Below are 19,632 nucleotides of genomic sequence, written 5' to 3' on the forward strand. Positions count from 1 at the left end.
TCCATCCATCCATCGTTCTATCATCCATCTATCCATCCATCCATCCATTTACTATAGTTCTATCATAATAAATCTTCTATATATAGTTCTATGTTTCAAACCATCTTTCCATCATCTATCCATCCATCTGTCCATCGTTCTATGGTTCTATCCATCATTCATCATTCTCTAGTTCTATCTATCCATCCATCCATTGTTCTATAGTTTCATCCATCCATCCATCCATCCATCCATCATTCTATAGTTCCATCCATCCATTGTTCTATAGTTTCATCCATCCATCCATCCATCCATCCATCATTCTATAGTTCCATCCATCCATTGTTCTATAGTTTCATCCATCCATTCATCTATCCATCCATTCAATCTATATATAGTACGTAGTATATATCCCAGCCCTACAACTAATTTTGTGTTGGTTATAATCTTTTAGGACGAGACACTTTATAAGTACTTTGAAGTTAAATATTTAGCCTTTAGAAAGCATTACAATAGATTTTGTTAAATTTGATCTTTGAAATTCATGCACTGTTTCAGTGGGGATCTTCAGGTAACAGGCAGCGCTCACTGCACCTTCACTACGGCACAGAAAGCTGTTGGAAAAGACGACTTCACCCTCATCCCAGAGGGGACTAACGGCATTGAAGAGCGTATGAGTGTCGTCTGGGACAAAGCTGTGGTAGGTCTTCCTCATGTTTCTGATCAATAAATAACAATACATTTAAAATGTAAAAAATATCACATACTCCAACACGACAAACGACACTGCTTTCAAGTTTATATTTTTTGCAAAGAGCCATTCTGTGATATTTAGATCCTCTGTTGGTCACATGTCCAGATGAATTCACAGGTCAAACATGAACGCATTGGTATGTGCAGTGTGACAGCTCGTATTTGCAGTTTTTCAATTATGTTTTTGTCCCATAGGCCACAGGTAAAATGGACGAGAATGATTTTGTTGCAGTAACGAGCACAAACGCTGCAAAAATATTCAACATGTATCCTCGGAAAGGCCGGATCGCTGTTGGATCTGACGCCGACATTGTAATCTGGAACACCAAGGAGACGAAAATCTTCCCCGCCAAATCTCACAACCTGGTATGAGAATTTGTCAGTGGCGAAAGAAAGACATATTTTTATGTATCCAACATTATTGATTTAGAGCTGGAATTGTTCTACAGTAGAATTGTTAAATCCTTGTAATATTCTATTGGGATTTTGTGGACTCCTCTGTACTTATTCTGAGCTATGTGTGCGCCGCAGACAGTGGAAGTGAACATCTTTGAGGGAATGGAGTGCCGAGGCTTTCCTGTTGTGGTCATCAGTCAGGGCAGGATCGTTCTTGAAGACGGGAAACTCAATGTGACCGAGGGTTCAGGCCGCTTCATCCCTAGAAAAGCCTACCCCGACTATGTCTACAAGCGGATCAAGGCCCGAGGCAGGGTAAGAATGTCTGTGTGGGATAACAGATTCAACACAGACTTTTAAAGTTCTTAAGGGTCACTTTCATGATCAAATCTTTTATTTTGCAGATGGCTGATGCCCGTGGTGTTCCTAGAGGAAACTATGATGGCCCCGTCCATGATGTCATAAGTATGACCAAATCTGTACCGCCCACTCCCACCACTAGGGGGCCGTCGTGTCCAGGAAAGACCCTACTGGGACCGGGCAGAAATTTGCACCAATCTGGGTTCACTTTATCTGGTAAGCACCTTTGTTACTGGTTTCTTGCTCGTCTTGCTGTATTGACTGTAGTGACAGGGTTCAAAGAAAGCAACAAGATTCTGAAAGTAAAAATCCCATTCATTTCCTCCACAGAGTATGTTTTTAATATTTAAATTAATAGTTTATGCACTTGTAATGCCACTTTTATAGTAAGTATTACATTTTTTTTTTTTGATATACACTGATCAGGCATAACATTATGACCACTGATTATCTCTTCATCACGGCACCTGTTAGTGGGTGGGAAATATTAGGCAACAAGTGAACATTTGTCCTCAAAGTTGATGTGTTAGAAGCAGTTTGTTGCGTATGACCAGTCAGGGTGCCCATGCTGACCCGTCCACCGCCGAAAGCGCCAACATTGTTCTGCTGGGAAACCTTAGGTCCTGTTACTTTGACACGTACCACCTACCTAAGCATTGTTGCAGACCATGTGTACACCCTTTCATGGAAACGGTATTCCATGGTGGCTGTGGCTCTTTCAGCAGATAATGCATCCTGCCACAAAACAAAAATAGTTCAGGAATGGTTTGAGGAGCACAATGAGTTTGAGGTGTTGACTTGGCCTCCAAATTCCCCAGATCTCAATCCAATCGAGCGTCTGTGGGATGTGCTGAACAAACAAGTCCGATCCATGGAGGCCCCGCCTGGCAACTTACAGGACTTAAAGGATCTGCTGCTAACATATTGGTGCCAAATACCACAGCACACCTTCAGGGGTCTAGTGGAGTCCATGCCTCGACGGGTCAGGGTTGTTTTGGCAGCAAAAGGGGGACCAACACAATATTAGGTCATAATGTTATGCCTGATCGGTGTGTATATATATATATATATATATACTATTTTTCCTTCCAAATATATGCAGCATTATTGAGCATAAAATATTTCTTTCAAAACCATGAAAAAAATGTAAGATGTCAACATAAGATTATCTTTTTCATTCAAATGAGATATATATACATGTTGTGATGATGAAAAAGATAAGTTTCATATAAGAGGCTATTAAAAAACAGAAATAATTTACAAAGATTTAAATATATTAATCAGTAGTTTTATATTGAGTATCATACGCAATTCATAAGTTGTTCAATCCCACATAAAATAAGTTAACAATACTTTGTATTGTAATATAATGATTAATCTTGGACCTTTTATTGAAGAATTGTAAAAAAAATCTCTGTGACCTAAATCAAGTGGAGCTCATGCAGACGTGCTTTCATGACATTTCTTGTTTGTTACTCAAAGGCACTCAAATGGATGACCATATCCCCCGGCGTACGGCACAGAGGATCGTAGCGCCTCCTGGAGGCCGTTCCAATATCACATCCCTCTCATGAACCTCGTCCACCAGGGGATCCAACAGCAACAGCTCCGCCTCCTTCGGCTTCCAGTTTTATATTCCCTGTATCATGCAAATATTTAACCCAATAAATCCACACACTCACCATAACCCAATAGGCTATGCAGCAACTCAATATAGCTTTCCATGAATTCATATTCACTATGTAATCTGCCTCCTCCTCTGGTCAGACTCACTCATAATGTAGCATGCTCCTCGATCAGAGTCACCCAGAATCCATTCTGCTTTAGCGTAGCGTTGATGGCGTAAAGACGGCTAGTGATTGTTGTGTGTTTGTGAACCACTGAATGGATCTCATTCTAGTGCTGCCTTTGAACCAGTGCTTTCCTCCCGCGACGAGACGTATAAAGGGCAAGTGTGTTTTCTTGCCAAAATGACATACTATACCTTTAAGAGGCCGTGCTCTGTCATTGCGCTTTAAAGAAAAATCAATAACTACCTACTGATGGTCTTAGTGCTAAGATATTAAAAAAAGAAACCGTTATTGTTAGGTTTGTCAATGTTGTATCAGAGAATAGAGCAAAAAAAAAAATGGATTGTAGACTTCTGCTTCTAACTGCATTTACGGTTTACAGTTAGTTTCGGAAAGTAAGGCGTCGCCGAGCTGAGGCTCATCACAGATGCAGCAATCAATGCATTTTTTTGTATATTTCTAAGACAACATTTGGTGCTCTCAATCTAGAGATCAAACACATGCCAATGTGTTACTGTGAGGAACAGTCACTTTTTGAACCCAGATGAAAGTTTTTAATTCTTTTGAGTTTTATATTCCTGTACTGCAACATGTCTTTTGTAGTCTTGACCAGTATTTGCTGGAACTCTCCATGTTAGATGTACTGTAATTTTCAGAGGTGAAGGTCAGTGAAGCTGAGAGAGAACGATCAGTGGATTGTCTTTTCTACCTTCTTGTGTTCCTTCTGTAAATAGATTTTGTTTTTCATTTTTGTGCATGGTTTGCATGTCCTCAATAAAACAATGGCTAAAGAAAATTGTGTTTTGTGATCATTTCACAACAATGCTTCTGTAGTTTTGTTTCCAAGCGTATAGTCATTGTGGACACTTCACATTTCCAGGTTTGGCAAGTTTAATTCCATGTTCATAGAATTATATTAAACACTTTTATTCAGCAAGCAAATATGCATTAAATTGATCAAAAGTGACAGTAAAGATCTTTATAATGCTAATATTTATAAATTGCTGTATTCTACTGTAAAGTTCTATAAAAGTATATGGTTGACCTTAGCAAATATAATTTGTTTCAACAGCAAAAGAAAAAAAAACAACTGTTGCATTACCATGACTTTCTAAAATAAAAAAATAGAGATTGATTATTACACTCAGAACAGAGAAAACATCAGATTACAGTAGTGTTTGATTACATTCGCTATGCACACTGATAATGCTTAAAGGTACACTAAAGCCTCGTTTCCACCGCAGGAACTTTACAAAAGTTACATAAGCCCCGTTTCCACCCAAATTACCCGGAACAATTTGTCCCAGGAACTTTTTCCTGGGAACTAGGGACTGTGGAGTGGTACTCGGTGCCATAGATATCCATAATAAAGGCTAGATGTCTAACAGCGGAGTCTCTAACGTCATCACCAGCGGCCATCTTGTCACAGGCAGGGCTCTGTGGTACCTGATGTAAGGCGACTGACCTGCATGAACAAAAAATACTCTTATCTTACTGAAATCTTGACGGATTTACAAATGGTTTGGTTTCTTACAAACATTATTAACGTGGCTATAATTATAGATGCTTGAACAAATTATGAATAATTTTTCATAAGTATGCAGTGTCATAACTACATCTCTGACGTTTATAACAAACCAAACAGTTTGGAAATCGGCAGAAAATTGAGCACGTTATGGTTATTTAAAAAGTGCAAGCACCATTAAAACAATTTTACGAGTGAGCGAGCTGACTGGGACAAGATGGCCGCCAGGTGCGGACGTCGACCTCCATTGGCCAGCAACGCGGACGAGACATCTAGCCTTTATTATGTATATCTATGCTCAAAACGGTTTAGCACACTAACTCGCGAGGTAGTACTTTTTCAAAGTTCAGGAACTTTCGGGGGTGGGACTTGGGCGCTGAACATGCTGATTGATTGAGTTCACGCAGCATTTTGATTGGTCGACTCGACGCAGCATTTTATTTCAACCACTATTTTTAAAAGTCTGTTGCGGTGCGTGCAGTAAGAGTTGATTGCTATTCAAATCAACAATGGAGTTTAAAAAATACGACCGATGGAGGTTCAGGCTTTATTACATTTATTTGCGGAGGACGAAATCCAGTGGGAACTGTAAAGTCGACGCGAGCAGTCCTATTTCAACGGACTAATCTTCACGGTACTTTAGACCGCGATGGAAACGCAGACAGCAGCAGGGGAAAAAGAGTTCCTGGGACAAATTCTTCCAGGTAATTTCGGTGGAAACGGGGCTTATGAAACTTTCTGCCCTCTAACGGTTAAAAATCAAAACTGCATGCATTATGCAGAAGAACATTGTTTTGGTTGTGCTTTGGCTCTGCGTTTCTTACTCACCTGTTGAGTGATAAAAACACAATTTTCAAGTAGCTTTTACAACATTTCCAATCCCTCAAGTTCTTGCCATCTCCAAAAAGCCAAGCCAATGTTGATTATGGTTTTATTACGAGCTCTTTTTCCCAGCAGACTCTCCTCTATTCAGAATCTTTTTTTTTTTAAACTGGTGATTCCCAGGAGGTTCAACACTTAGGGTATGTTTACACGACAACGATGTACTAAAAACTGAAAAAAAATATTCTTTGTACAGATGACGTTATCAAGACCCCAAACGCTGTATTATGCATGCCAGGCCAGCCGTTACTTGTTACGTCACTCAATATCGATATACACGTTAATTCTGAAGAATGAATTGAGCTTTTCTATACGTCAGTTCAACGTGACCATGTCTGTCACAATGCCAGATAAATTTGCTGAAATCAACCTTGTTGCTGATTTAAAGATGTTTCAGTCCGATGTGTTTTTTGGTCTGCGCCGACTCGTGCATTTCATCCGCTGTGTAAGTACGTAATACACATGGGCATGATATCACTGTTTTCACATATTCACATTTTTGTTGTTTACACAGAAACGATAACGGTTTTGTTGCAAACTTTCAATTTGAAACCCGTTTTCAAAAGTGTGCGTTTTCTGGCCCCGAAACGCTGTTGTCGAGTAAATGAACGGCAAAAAAAGCATAAAAAGTTTTCAGTTTTTGAAAACGGTGTTGTGTAAACGGCCCCTTATTTTCTCGTTCATTGTGACAACTAACCTCCCACACCACACACATGGCGCATGTATGCAATGTCCCACGAAAACCCGAGTATAAATATAAACATAATATAGGTAGGAGAAAAACACGTTTTGAAAGAAGGTTTGATGACGTATTAACTTATTATTTAAAGGGATAGTTTACCCGAAAATTCTAATTACCCCATGGTTTACTCACCCTCAAGCCATCCTAGGTGTATATGACATTCTTCTTTCAGACCAATACAATCAGAGTTATATTAAAAAATATCCTTGCTCTTCCAAGCTTTACAATGGCAGTTGAATGGCAGCCCAAAATTTAAAGCCCAGAAAAGTGCATCAATCCATTCTAAAAGCCACACGGCTCCAGGGGGTTAAAGGGTTAGTTCACCCAAAAATGAAAATAATGTAATTTATTACTCACCCTCATGCCGTTCCACACCCATAAGACCACCGTTCATATCCGGAACACAAATGAAGATATTTTTATTGAAATCTGAAGGCTCAGTGAGGCTATGGAGCCAGCAATGACATTTCCTCTCTCAAGATCCATTAATGTACTAAAAACATATTTAAATCTGTCCATGTGAGTACAGTGGTTCAATATTAATATTATAAAGCAATGAGAATATTTTTGGTGCGCCAATAAAAACTAAATAACGACTTATATAGTGATAACAGATTTCAAAACAATGCTTCATGAAGCTTTGGAGCGTTATGAATCAGCGAGTCAATTCAGCAGTTCGGAGCGCCAAAGTCACATGATTTCATGTGAACAAACTGATTCAAAACACTCCGAATCTTCACGAAGCATTGTTTTGAAATCGGCCATCACTATACAAGTCGTTATTTCAGGTTTTTTGGCACACCAAAAATATTCTTGTCGCTTTATAATAATATATAACCACTGTACTCACATGAACTGCTTTAAATATGTTTGTAGTACATTAATGGATCTTGAGAGAGTAAATGTCTTTGCTCCCTATGCAGGCCTCACTGAGCCTTCGGATTTCAACAAAAATATCTTAATTTGTGTTCCGAAGATAAACGGAGGTCTTACGGGTGTGGAACGGCATGAGGGCGAGTAATAAATTACATTATTTTCTTTTTTGTGTGAACTAACCCTTTAATAAAGGCCTTCTGAAGCGAATCGATAAGTTGAATAAGGAAGGCAGGCCGCCACAAGCTAAATATTTTACTTCATAACGTGAAGAACGTCATATACACCTAGGATGGCTTGAGGGTGAGTACATTTATGGGATAATTTTCATTTTTGGGTGAACTATAGTATACTATAGTAAATTTTGAAAAAAAAAGTTGCAGTGTACCTTTAAGTTGCTGTTGCTAATGTCTCTTTTAAGGTTCTCCTTTGTGCATGCTTGCCTCGTATCACTATAAAAGCTATAATAAAGTTTGCAAAGTCATGATCACAAAAGGTTAAAGACACTTATGTGTGCTAAAGCTCAGGCGAGGGGGAGCGAGTGTCTGTTTTCTCCAGAAACACGTGTCACCCGCTGGGGTTGATGAGGCGGGACAGGTGGAGATGTCATCAGAGCTGTAATGAGAGCGCTGTTCACCCGCTTTAGCACAAAGGCCACATCAACAACAAGCATTTGATGCTCAAACTCCACGTTATATTGACAGTTGCATCAACTGTAACAGTTTTGAAATGTCTCAAACTTTGTATTAATTAGTCATTTATCAGATACACCACCGTTCAAAAGGTTGGGGTTAGAACAACTTTTTAAAAGAAATTAATACTTTTATTTAGCAATGATGCATTAAAATGATCAAAAATGAGAGTAAAGACTTTTACTGGGGGGTAAAAATAATTTTTTTAAGCAGCAAATCAGCATATTTGCATAACAATACACACAGAGATGTGTTCACCTACCATCAGGACCGCTTTCGATTCTGTCTCTCTACAGTCTGTAAAGGAAGTAGTTTTTAAACTTAGACCTTCCTTCTGCACATATGACACTTTGTATCCCTGTTATTTGAGACAATTGTTTGAGACTGTCGGTCTGGGGTTGGTGTCGTTATTGAAAAAATCCTTGTCTGAAGGAGCGATACCCTCGAGTTTGAAAATTGCTTCAATTACACCTGTACTAAAGAAACCCTCACTTGATTCCTCTATTTTATCAAATTTTCGCCCTATATCCATTGTGCCGTTTATTTCCAAGGTATTTCGAAAAAATCTTATTATAACAGCTTCAGACTGTCTTAAATGACTATCATATCTTTGAGAAGTTTCAGTCTGGGTTTAAATCTTTGCACAGCACAGAAACTGCCCTTACAAGAGTTCTCAATGATATTTATATGGCTACAGACTCGGGAGATTCAGTCATTTTAGTAATGTTAGATTTGTCCTCTGCTTTTGATACTGTTGACCATACGATTTTAGTTTCTCAGCTGGAGACTTGCATTGGTCTAGGAAGCAAGGTTTAAAGCTGGTTCAAATCTTTTTTAACTGATAGACATTTCTCTGTAAAATTGGGACGGTTTTCTTCTTCCAACCGTCATTTTTCTTGTGGCGTGCCTCAGGGTTCTGTCTTGGCTCCTGTCCTATTCTCTCTTTATCTTCTTCCTCTCAGTTCTATCTTTAGGAAACGCAATGTCTCATTTCACTGTTATGCTGACGACATGCAGATTTATATACCTTTGTCTAGGAAAAATAGGTGTGCTCTAGACAGTTTGACAGCATGTCTTGAGGAGGTTAAAGCTTGGCTTGCCAAGAATTTACTATTTTTGAACTCAGAGAAAACAGAAGTTGTTGTTTTTGACCCTTCAGAAACCAGGCCAAAACACAATCTTGACCTTAGTTCTCTAGATCTATCTATCTCTCCCCAAGTTCGGAATTTAGGTGTGATATTAGATAGTTCCCTCAAATTTGATAAACAGATTAGTAGTGTCATTGGATCTAGCTTTTTCTATCTTCGCTCCCTGGCAAAAATGTTATCCTATCTTCCCAAGTGCTTGTTGGAGACTGCGATCCATGCTCTTATCACCTCGCACCTAGACTACTGCAACTCACTTTATTTTGGTATTTCAAAATCCCAGACATCGCGCCTGCAGGTTGTTTAAAATGCCATAGCTAAATTCCTGAAGGGAAAGAGAAAATTTGAATTTTATCTGTGGTTCTAGTTACTATTTTCTATGTTTTTATGTGTACAGCACTTTGGTCGGCGTGAGGCCATTTTTAAATGTGCTCTATAAATAAATACACTGAACTGAACTGATATTAGAATGATTTCTGAAGGATCATGTGACATTGAAGACTGGAGTAATGATGCTGAAAATCCAGCTTTGTATCACTGAAATAAATTACATTTTACAATATATTAAAATAGAAAACAGTTATTTTAAATTGTACAAATATTTCACTATATTGCTGTATTTTGGATCAAATAAATGCAGCCTTGATGAGTATAAGGGACTTTAAAAACATTTTTAAAAATCGTACCGATCTAAAACGTTTGAACGGTAGTGTGTGTATACAGTCCTTTGAGCTGATGCTGATGTCTTGAGTTATTCCGTGTACACAGACACCTTCTCTGCTAAAATATGCAGTGGATTTCTTTTACATGTATTGGAGAAATACGGAAACATCTTTTCCGTGAACTTGTGCTTATACTTGTATAGCAGCGAGTTGTCACTGGCATCCGAGAACACCACTCTGCCGCCCTCCCAGTCCAGCTGAACTCGTATCTTCTGAGGTTTCTTCTTGAGCGTCAGAGGAGTGTTGGTGGCCGTCCGCGCGCGATACTCTCCTCCGTACAGGCAGATGATCCACATGCCGCGCTCAGGGCTCGGGGGAAACCACTCTTTCCGCTGCACGCTTTCTTTCACCACTCCCAGAGCCCATTCGCTGCAGTCTTCCACCTCCACGTCCCAGCTGTGGCGACCAGAGCTGAAACCCTCGGAGCCCAGGATGCACTCGTAGAAGCAGAAACGCTCGGGGTTGTCCGGGAACTGTTGGTCTTCTTCGCTGTAGAGGATGGTGGTGAGGTCATCAGACAGAGTGACGCAGATGTCTGCGGTGTTGGGATCGAGGATCACGGGAGCTGATGGTTTGAGACATATTCAGAGTTTAGCCTTGAGGCAGAACAAGTGATTCAACTAGATATTCATAAACAAAAATGCAGTTTCTATGTTATTTGACGAAATTTGTGAAATAATCAGTACTGGTTAAAACACAAAATATCAGTCACATCACATTTACTCAAGCTTCACAACTAAAGAATGAGTAAAGACTGTTCTGTAACCAAGTTGAAAACTGCACTAGGCCAAGGAAGATACAGGTGGCGCCATGATATGGTGCTCAGGATACTTGCTGATGCTTTGGAGCAAGTGAGAAAACCAGGAAAACCAACCACACTGATCAAGTTCGTTGGAGAGGGGGAAAAACCATCAACCACATCAAGATCAACAAATAACCTTCTTCAATTGGCACAAGCCTGGGAAATGAAGGTAGACTGACCAGTCCAGACAACCTTAAGGCCAGAATCCAGATGTGGTTCTGTGGTCTGAGGAGAGGAAGAAGATCATCTTGATTGAACTTACAGTTCCGTGGGAAGAAGGTTGTGATCAAGCCTTCGAAAGAAAGAGCGGCAAATACCAAGATCTCTCGCAACAATGTCGGGAGAAAGGGTGGCAGGTATGGCTGTTCACAGTCGAGGTCGGCTGTAGAGGATTCCCGGCCCAGTCATTATGGAGAATGTTTACGGCCATTGGATTGTCAGGAAAGGAGAGAAAGGCAGCAATTCGCAGGATGGGCAGAAAAAGCCTCTTGCTGGATATGGAACAAGATTGAGGAGCTAAGCTGGAAGCCAGGGGGAGAAGATGGGCAGTGATTTGGCCACCACTGCCGACACGCCAACAGGAGGGTGTTACGGGTTAGGGTCGAAACACCCAATGAACGTTGGATACCGTCTGATGACATCAACTCCTCCTGGCCAAGGCTACATTCACAGAAGGTGAATGTAAGAGAAGCATCCCTTAGATGTAACTATTCTCCTAAATATATCAAACGAAATTTTACTTTTACTCTATTTTGTATCATATATTAAAAATAGTAATATAAAAGTAAATACCATTCTGATGACTTCTTGTAGTTCTGTATTTTTATTTTATATAATAAATTGGATTTACCCACCCTAAAGAGTGAGTAAAGACTTAACTTGACTTGTAGTTTTGTAACCAAGTTGATATCCTTGTAATATCTAAATATTTAAATGAAGAAATTTGCCACCTTTTATTTTATTTTGTATCATACAAGATCATTACAAGACCGCTCTGGTGACTAATTGTAGTTCTGTAACAGAAAGATATAAATACTTAACCAAAGAAATTTGACTTTGAGCTCATTATGTTTTTATTTTATATAATAAATGACAGATTTACCCACCTCTAAAGAGTGATTAAAGACTTGACTTCTTGAAGTTCTGTAACCAATACTTGTAATATCTAAATATTTAACTAAAGAAATTTGACTTATTTTATATTGTATCATATTACAGATTTACCTGCCCCTAAAGAGTGAGTAAAGACCTTTCTGGTGACTTCTTGTAGTTCTGTAACAGGAAGATCTAAATATTTAAGCAAAGAAATCTGACATTGAGCTCATTATTTTAATTTTATTTCATATCATAAATTACAGGTTTACCTGCCCCTAAAGAGAGATTAAAGACTTAACTTGACTTGTAGTTCTGTAACCGAGCTGATATACTTGTAATATCTAAATATTTAACTAAAGAAATGTGACTTTGTTCATTTTATTTTGTATCATATATTACAGATTTACCTGCCCCTAAAGAGTGAGTAAAGACCGTTCAGATTACTTCTTGTAGGTCAACAGAAAGATCTAAATATTTAACCAAAGAAATTTAGTCAATTAATTTTATTTTATATCATAAATGACAGATTTACCCACCCCTAAAGAGTGAATAAGGATTTAAGCAATTCTTATGACTACTTGTAGTTCTGCAACAGAAAGATCAGTTTTTCAAAAGATGTGCTGCTCAAGTTTTTCTGAGTTGATATTCTTGTAATATCCAAATATTTAACCAAAGAAATTGGACTTTGAGGTCATTATGTTTTTATGTTATATAATAAATGACAGATTTACCCACCTCTAAAGAGTGAATAAAGACTTGACTTCTTGTAGTTCTGTAACCAACTTGATATACTTGTACTAACTAAATATTTAACTAAAGAAATTTGACTTATTTTATATTGTATCATATATTACAGATTTACCTGCCCCTAAAGAGTGAGTAAAGACCGTTCAGATTACTTGTAGTTCTGTAAAAGGAAGATCTAAATATTTAAGCAAACAAATCTGACATTGAGCTCATTATTTTATTTTATTTCATATAATAAATGACAGGTTTTCCCGCCCCTAAAGAGTGAGTAAACTTAATTTGACTTGTATTTCTGTAACCAAGATATACTTGTAATATGGAAATAAATATGTAATAAAACTGGAGTGCCTCAAGGGTCTATATTGGGCCCCCTTTTGTTTTGCATGTATATTAATGACTTGCCAAGTGCGTGCCCAGAAGTGAGAGTTCAAATGTATGCAGATGACACTGTTTTATATATACATGGAACATCAAAAGCAGCAGTGGCAGCCAAACTCACGAAGGCTATGGTTAAAATTAGTGAATGGTTAAATCACTGTAGCCTGCAGTTAAATCTTTCTAAAACAGTTGGTATGTTTTTTAGTAAAACCACCAACTCTGCAGTTGATCCGGATATTTTTATTACTGGTGAAAAAATTCAAATTGTCTCAGAATTTAAATATCTTGGTATTATCATTGACTCTAAACTTAAGTTTAATTCTCAGATTTCAAATACTGTTAAGAAAATAAAATTTAATTTATCTAATTTTCGATATATCAGGAATTCAATGTCTACCCAAGCTGCCAAAATGTTTATGCACTCTATGATATTTTCGCATATAAATTATTGTTTAACTACTTGGTCTCAGGCCAACCACTCCGCCTTGCTCCCAATACAGACTTTATATAAACAAACGTTAAAATTTTTTGATAAGAAACCACGTCACTTTCATCATTGTAAGATTTTATCAAAATATAATCTGTTGAGTTGGGAAAACTTGGTTAAGTTTTCAAATGGCTGTTTAGCTTATAAAATTCTCAATGGCCGGGCCCCACCACCTCTTAGTGAGTTTCTGAGTTTAAGATCAGAAAACAGTCGTCTCACTAGAGGAACCTTTAGAAGGGACTGTGTTATTAATTTCAGAAAAACTGCTTCTAGTCAGTCTGCCTTCTCGATTAAAGCAGCGAAAGAATGGAATGACATCCCAACGTCAGTTAGAGAATTAAATAGTTATAATGAATTTCGTTCTTCTTTTAAAACTTGGCTTTTTAGCATGCAAATTTGTCAACATTAAAAAAAAATCTTTTTTATTTATTTTATTTTATTTTTTTGAAAATTATAGGTTTTGTTGTATTATGTTATATTTTGTTATGTTTTGATTAAATTGTTGTATTTGCATTGTATTTTTAGGTTGCCTGTTGTACATCTGGCCTAGGACTGCAGATGAAAACTAGCCTTTTGGCTAACTCTGGCATATTTTGACTTGTCATGTTAATATGCATTGTCCTTGTAATAATAAACTAAACTTGAAACTTGAATATCTAAATATTTAAGTAAAGAAATGTGACTGTTCATTTTATTTTGTATCATATATTACAGATTTACCTACCCCTAAAAGAGTGAGTAAAGACCGTTCAGATTACTTGTAGTTCTATAACAGAAAGATCTAAATATTTAACCAAAGAAATTCGACTTTGAGTTCATTATTTTTCATAAATGACAGATTTACCCCCCCAAAAAAAAGAGTGAATAAAGATTTAAGCAAGCCTGATGACTTCTTGTAGTTCAGCAAAAGAAAGATCAGTTTTCAAAAACTGAGCTGCTTGAGTTTTTCCGAGTTGATATTCTTGTAATATCCAAATATTTTTTTATTAACTTGACATTTGAGAGGTTTTTTTTATTTGTTTTATTTTTAGTTATGTATTTTTTTTTTTTCAATACAATTTCAAAACTACAGATTTATCCACCCCTAAACGGCTCGTAAAGACCAAACAAACTGTGATTGTTACATGTCACTCTGACAGTCTTGTCCAGTCTGAGCAGGCCAAAAGTCTCTGTGAGACATCGGGTATAGCAATAATTTTGACCTATTTTTAATCTTTCTTTTGCTCTAATTGTTATATATTAAAATAGAAATATAGATGCAACCTAGCGGCAGCAAATCTAATTTGCAGCTAGGGTAGTCTAGCAACTCTCCGTTGGCTTGCGAGCTGGAAAAACCAAACTCTGGTCAGGCCAATCACATCGTGTATAGAGTCGGTGGGCGGGCTTAACATAATGACGGCAGAGTTGTGGCGGTTCCGCGTGCTACTCGTAAACAAAGAAGCTGGCGAACAGCAGTCTTTCCAATCGGCTTTGGCCGCGACTCTGGAAGACTTGGAGTTAAGCTTTTCTTTGAGAAAAGAACAAAGAACGGAACTGATGTGTTCAGATGTCTTGATGTGGGTCTGGCTTGTCAGGCTATAGGTATATATTCCAGTGAGGCACAAACCTTAATTATATAATAAAAAAATTATCCAGACTATCCATGTTGTTAATTGTGAGAGATGTGGCCTGTGTGCTCTTACTGTATGTGACAGCGGTCTGCATCCTCTCCCACACTCTGAACTTGAGCGAGCCGATGTGTTTGGCCACATCAATCAAAGCTCCTGAGATTTCCCCTGCATCCTGCACAGTGCAGTCCATCCTGTGACAGAAAGAGAGGGAAGCAACTGTGAGGTTCATCTGAAATTGTCAATGAGCCTCATTCAACAAACTCGATTCCAATCGCTTGTATTTAGCCCTATCTGGGCTAATTTTGCAATATTGACAAGCTGTAGAATTATAAAACCCCCATTTAAAAAATAAAATATATACTTTGATACAATTACCGTTTTGATGTCTTCTTGTAGTTCTGTAACAGAAAGATCAGAGTTTTCAGAAAATGTGCTGCTCCAGTTTTTCTTAAACATAGTTAATGCATGTAATATCTAAAAAAGGTAACAAAAGGAACATTACATTTCTTTTAATCGATACTATTTTAAAATATTCTTGCCATTTTTCCCTACCTTCAAGAACGCCATATCATCAGCGCTCATCATCTCTTCTGTTGAACTAATGGCTTCTCTTAATGTCATTATCTCGTCTGTTAGTCTGTCCATCTTCTCCTTCATCTTCTGGCTCTTCTCCTCCTCTTCCTCACTCAGAGCTCTCAGCATGGAGATCTCCTCATCTTGCAGGAACTGATGGAGATTTTCAAAGTTCTCCTTTATCAGACGCTCTGTGTTCTGTGCCTGTCTCTGTCCGGGGGGTGGGGAGACTTTCAGAAAATATTTCCGCTTGTATTGACAGACATTTGTGCAAAATGTGTAAAAACGAGTGAGCGATTAAATAACTAATCACTGTAGTAAATAGTCAACATGAACAGTATATTAGATCTTGCCATACTTAAATTCACTAGCCCCCAGTGGAACTAGAGTACTCGTACCTCTGTTAAAACATTCAAAAGCCCCCAAACAGCCTGCATATCCTGTTAAACTTGGCTTGCATTGATTATTTGTTACCCTGATGTGTTCTGAGGTTTCCTGGCAGGTTTGCTTGGCTGTGTTTAACGTCTCCAGTTTCTCCTGCAGAGGTCTGAGAGCTGCTCTCAACTCCCTCTGTGAAGAAAGTGAATTATTGTCAGTTCTTGCAGTTCATCTTATAACATATTTTTTGCACGCATTTTGAAATAACAGACCTAGAACTTAACTCCAATGATGAATTTAGAATTCAAAAGATGTTCTATTTAGTCAATCTTATAGCAGAGTGTATTATCTAGTCTTCATTGCCAGAGTTTACTAATAGGAAATTACATGTATGCCTACATAAAATTGCTGAAAATAAATAAAACACTTTTCACATATTTACGTAAAATTCAATACAAAATTCAAAAAATATTTTATAAGATACACTCACCAAAAGGATTATTAGGAACACCTGTTCAATTTCTCAATAATGCAATTATCTAATGAACCAATCACATGGCAGTTGCTTCAATGCATTTAGGGGTGTGGTCCTGGTCAAGACAATCTCCTGAACTCCAAACTGAATGTCAGAATGGGAAAGAAAGGTGATTTAAGCAATTTTGAGCGTGGCATGGTTGTTGGTGCCAGACGGGCCGGTCTGAGTATTTCACAATCTGCTCAGTTACTGGGATTTTCACGCACAACCATTTCTAGGGTTTACAAAGAATGGTGTGAAAAGGGAAAAACATCCAGTATGCGGCAGTCCTGTGGGCGAAAATGCCTTGTTGATGCTAGAGGTCAGAGGAGAATGGACCGACTGATTCAAGCTGATAGAAGAACAACTTTGACTGAAATAACCACTCGTGACAACCGAGGTATGCAGCAAAGCATTTGTGAAGCCACAACATGCACAACCTTGAGGCGGATGGGCTACAACAGCAGAAGACCCCACCGGGTACCACTCATCTCCACTACAAATAGGAAAAAGTGGCTACAATTTGCACGAGCTCACCAAAATTGGACAGTTGAAGACTGGAAAAATGTTGCCTGGTCTGATGAGTCTCGATTTCTGTTGATACATTCAGATGGTAGAGTCAGAATTTGGCGTAAACAGAATGAGAACATGGATCCATCATGCCTTGTTACCACTGTGCAGGCTGGTGGTGGTGGTGTAATGGTGTGGGGGATGTTTTCTTGGCACACTTTAGGCCCCTTAGTGCCAATTGGGCATCGTTTAAATGCCACGGCCTACCCGAGCATTGTTTCTGACCATGTCTATCCCTTTATGACCACCATGTACCCATCCTCTGATGGCTACTTCCAGCAGGATAATGCACCATGTCACAAAGCTCGAATCATTTCAAATTGGTTTCTTGAACATGACAATGAGTTCACTGTACTAAAATGGCCCCCACAGTCACCAGATCTCAACCCAATAGAGCATCTTTGGGATGTGGAGGAACGGGAGCTTCGTGCCCTGGATGTGCATCCCACAAATCTCCATCAACTACAAGATGCTATCCTATCAATATGGGCCAACATTTCTAAAGAATGCTTTCAGCACCTTGTTGAATCAATGCCACGTAGAATTAAGGCAGTTCTGAAGGTGAAAGGGGGTCAAACACAGTATTAGTATGGTGTTCCTAATAATCCTTTAGGTCAGTGTATATACACTATATGGTACAATAATTTGAGATTCCAGCAAACTACATGCTTCAAACTTCAAAATGGCTAAATATTGGTTGATTTATCAGCCTATATGTCAGGTCTATCATTACTAAAGACATTGCTATCGGCCAAAAAACCTAAAAATGAGCAAATATCAGCCAATCAAAGGTCAATCACTACTAGAATCATTAAATATAAAGAAAAAAAAACATAATAGCTCAAGTGATAAAGTACGCATTTATGCACCTGTTTCTCACCTTACACTCTTGTGTGGCCTCCTCTATAGAGCTGCACTCGTGATCTTCATGTTCCTCGCCCTGACACTGATCACAGATCAGCTCCTCGTCCTCCATACAGTACTGAGTGAGTCTCTCTCTGTGCTGCCTGCACAAATCTCCATCATCTGCCGTCTCCGTGCCCTCCATGGCGTTTCCCATCCGGCGCTGCTGCCCTTCAAACAGCGAGTCGAGGAGCCCCTTCAGCACGCTGTCCAGCAGCTCACGGCCGTAGCACTCGGTGCAGCCCGTCTGGTCCTGCCCGAGCTCCTGCTGGCACAACTCGAGGCAAGCCTGGCACAGGATGTGTCCGCAGGGCAGCAGGAGCGACCCTTCACCCTGGCAGCCTGGGCACAAGGAGTTGCTGGAGGGTGAAGAGGGTTGATCGTCTGACATTGTGATGGTCTGCTAGTTTTCTGGATGTTGTCGTCTTCTAAATGCCCTTCTTCTCTCAACGTCTGGTCTGCAGCTCTTCTGACTGTTACACAATCACTGCTGTGCTCTGGGTCTCAGAGGAAATCCCCGTTTGGATAGTCGTGGTCTATTTATAAGAGTTATTTTGAAGCATGATCTCTTAGTGGTTTATATGCAATGGTGTCTGTGTGGAGAGTTTCGCTTAGTGCAGATCATTGGACAAGAGTCTGTTGCTGAGTCACTAATGTGTGTGTGTATGTGTGTGTGTGTGTGTGTGTGGTCTCTCTGGTAAAGCGATACCACTTTCCTCAAGTGCTCTAACATGAGTTGAAACCAAATCACTTTCATCTGCTCCAATGCAAATATTGACAGCAAAGTATCCCTGTTTGTCTGGAAGACTTTTCTGAAACATTTTGACTGCCAAATCACTTGATGAAATGGAATCACTTAATATAATACTTTAAAAATTACAAACAATTTTATAATGTTGCCGGCTTATATTCAATTCAATAAGGTTAAAGGGGGTCTAATGCCATTTCATTCATTCTGACTTATTTACTGTTAAAGAGTTGGATTCTCATGCTAAACATGAACAAAAAAAAAAAAACGCGTGTGTGCATGAGTGTGTGTGTACGTGTGTGCGTGTGTGAGAGCGTGCGTGACAGAGTGTGTGAAAGTGTGAGTGAGTGAGAGTGTGTGGGTGTGTGTGAGAGTGTGTGTGCGCGTGAGTGTGTGCGTGAGTGTGTGTGTGCGAGAGTGTGTGTGTGAGAGTGAGTGTGTGAGAGTGAGTGTGTGTGTGTGTGTGAGAGAGGGTGTGAGTATGTGTGAGAGCGTGTGTGAGTGCTTGTGTGTGAGAGCGCGAGTGAGTGAGTGTGTGTGAGTCCGTGTGTGTGGGTGCTTGTGTGTGTGTGAGAGCGTGAGTGAGTGAGTGTGTGTGTGAGTCCGTGTGTGTGGGTGCTTGTGTGTGTGTGAGAGCGTGAGTGAGTGAGTGTGTCTCTCTGTAGCTCCGCTCACTCCACGGGTTTGGCAGTTTATCTGTATTTTATAAATATGATAAAACTAAAGACTCTTCTGAGATATGAAGGATGCAGTTCTACTCTACAGGTACAGAAACGGTGTTATGTACCCTTTAATGAACCAATAATAACTAACAAAAAGATTAAGTTTCATTGTCCCCCCTATAATGAAACCTAAGGACAAATGGTTACACGTGGTTCTACATGTTTCCCAATCAACGTATAACCATATACAACCATTAAAATCAATGAACACAACTATAAGGTCATTCCAGGCATTTTACTGTAGCA

General features: G+C 39.0%; 2 protein-coding genes across 3 annotated transcripts in view; one reads left to right on the plus strand and one right to left on the minus strand.

Moving 5' to 3' along the window:
* Positions 1-4,066, plus strand: part of dpysl4 (dihydropyrimidinase like 4) — a gene marked incomplete at its 5' end in the record, with an annotated part of 23,830 nt that extends 19,764 nt beyond the window's left edge. For both annotated transcript variants that reach the window (XM_079801736.1, XM_079801735.1), the window contains 5 exons: positions 538-679; positions 928-1,098; positions 1,264-1,443; positions 1,533-1,704; positions 2,971-4,066. In XM_079801736.1, the coding sequence (XP_079657862.1) occupies positions 538-679; positions 928-1,098; positions 1,264-1,443; positions 1,533-1,704; positions 2,971-3,062 (757 nt within the window). In that variant the 3' untranslated portion in view covers positions 3,063-4,066. The remainder of the gene's footprint in view (positions 1-537; positions 680-927; positions 1,099-1,263; positions 1,444-1,532; positions 1,705-2,970) is intronic.
* An 88-nt stretch (positions 4,067-4,154) lies between these two features.
* On the minus strand, positions 4,155-18,422 carry LOC307117048 (E3 ubiquitin-protein ligase TRIM39). The gene is made up of 7 exons (XM_079801737.1): positions 17,894-18,422; positions 16,026-16,121; positions 15,531-15,761; positions 15,354-15,376; positions 15,051-15,169; positions 9,995-10,424; positions 4,155-4,743 (listed from the first exon to the last, which is right to left on the minus strand). The coding sequence occupies exons 1-7, from the start codon at positions 18,305-18,307 to the stop codon at positions 4,563-4,565; spliced, it is 1,494 nt and encodes a 497-aa protein (XP_079657863.1). The 5' UTR covers positions 18,308-18,422; the 3' UTR covers positions 4,155-4,562.
* Between the last annotated feature and the right edge of the window lie 1,210 nt (positions 18,423-19,632).

The sequence above is a fragment of the Gobio gobio genome, assembly GCF_949357685.1.
Source record: "Gobio gobio genome assembly, chromosome: 20".
NCBI classification, from domain to species: domain Eukaryota; kingdom Metazoa; phylum Chordata; class Actinopteri; order Cypriniformes; family Gobionidae; genus Gobio; species Gobio gobio.

Coding starts and splice junctions, on each gene's coding strand:
- LOC307117048 (XM_079801737.1), bottom strand. CDS start 18,307: ATGTCAGACGATCAACCCTCTTCACCCTCCAGCAACTCCTTGTGCCCA. Junction 10,425..15,050: donor GCAGACCGCTGTCACATACA/GTAAGAGCACAC, acceptor TCAAACCATCAG/CTCCCGTGATCCTCGATCCC. Junction 4,744..9,994: donor GACAACTCGCTGCTATACAA/GTATAAGCACAA, acceptor TTGTTCATGCAG/GTCAGTCGCCTTACATCAGG.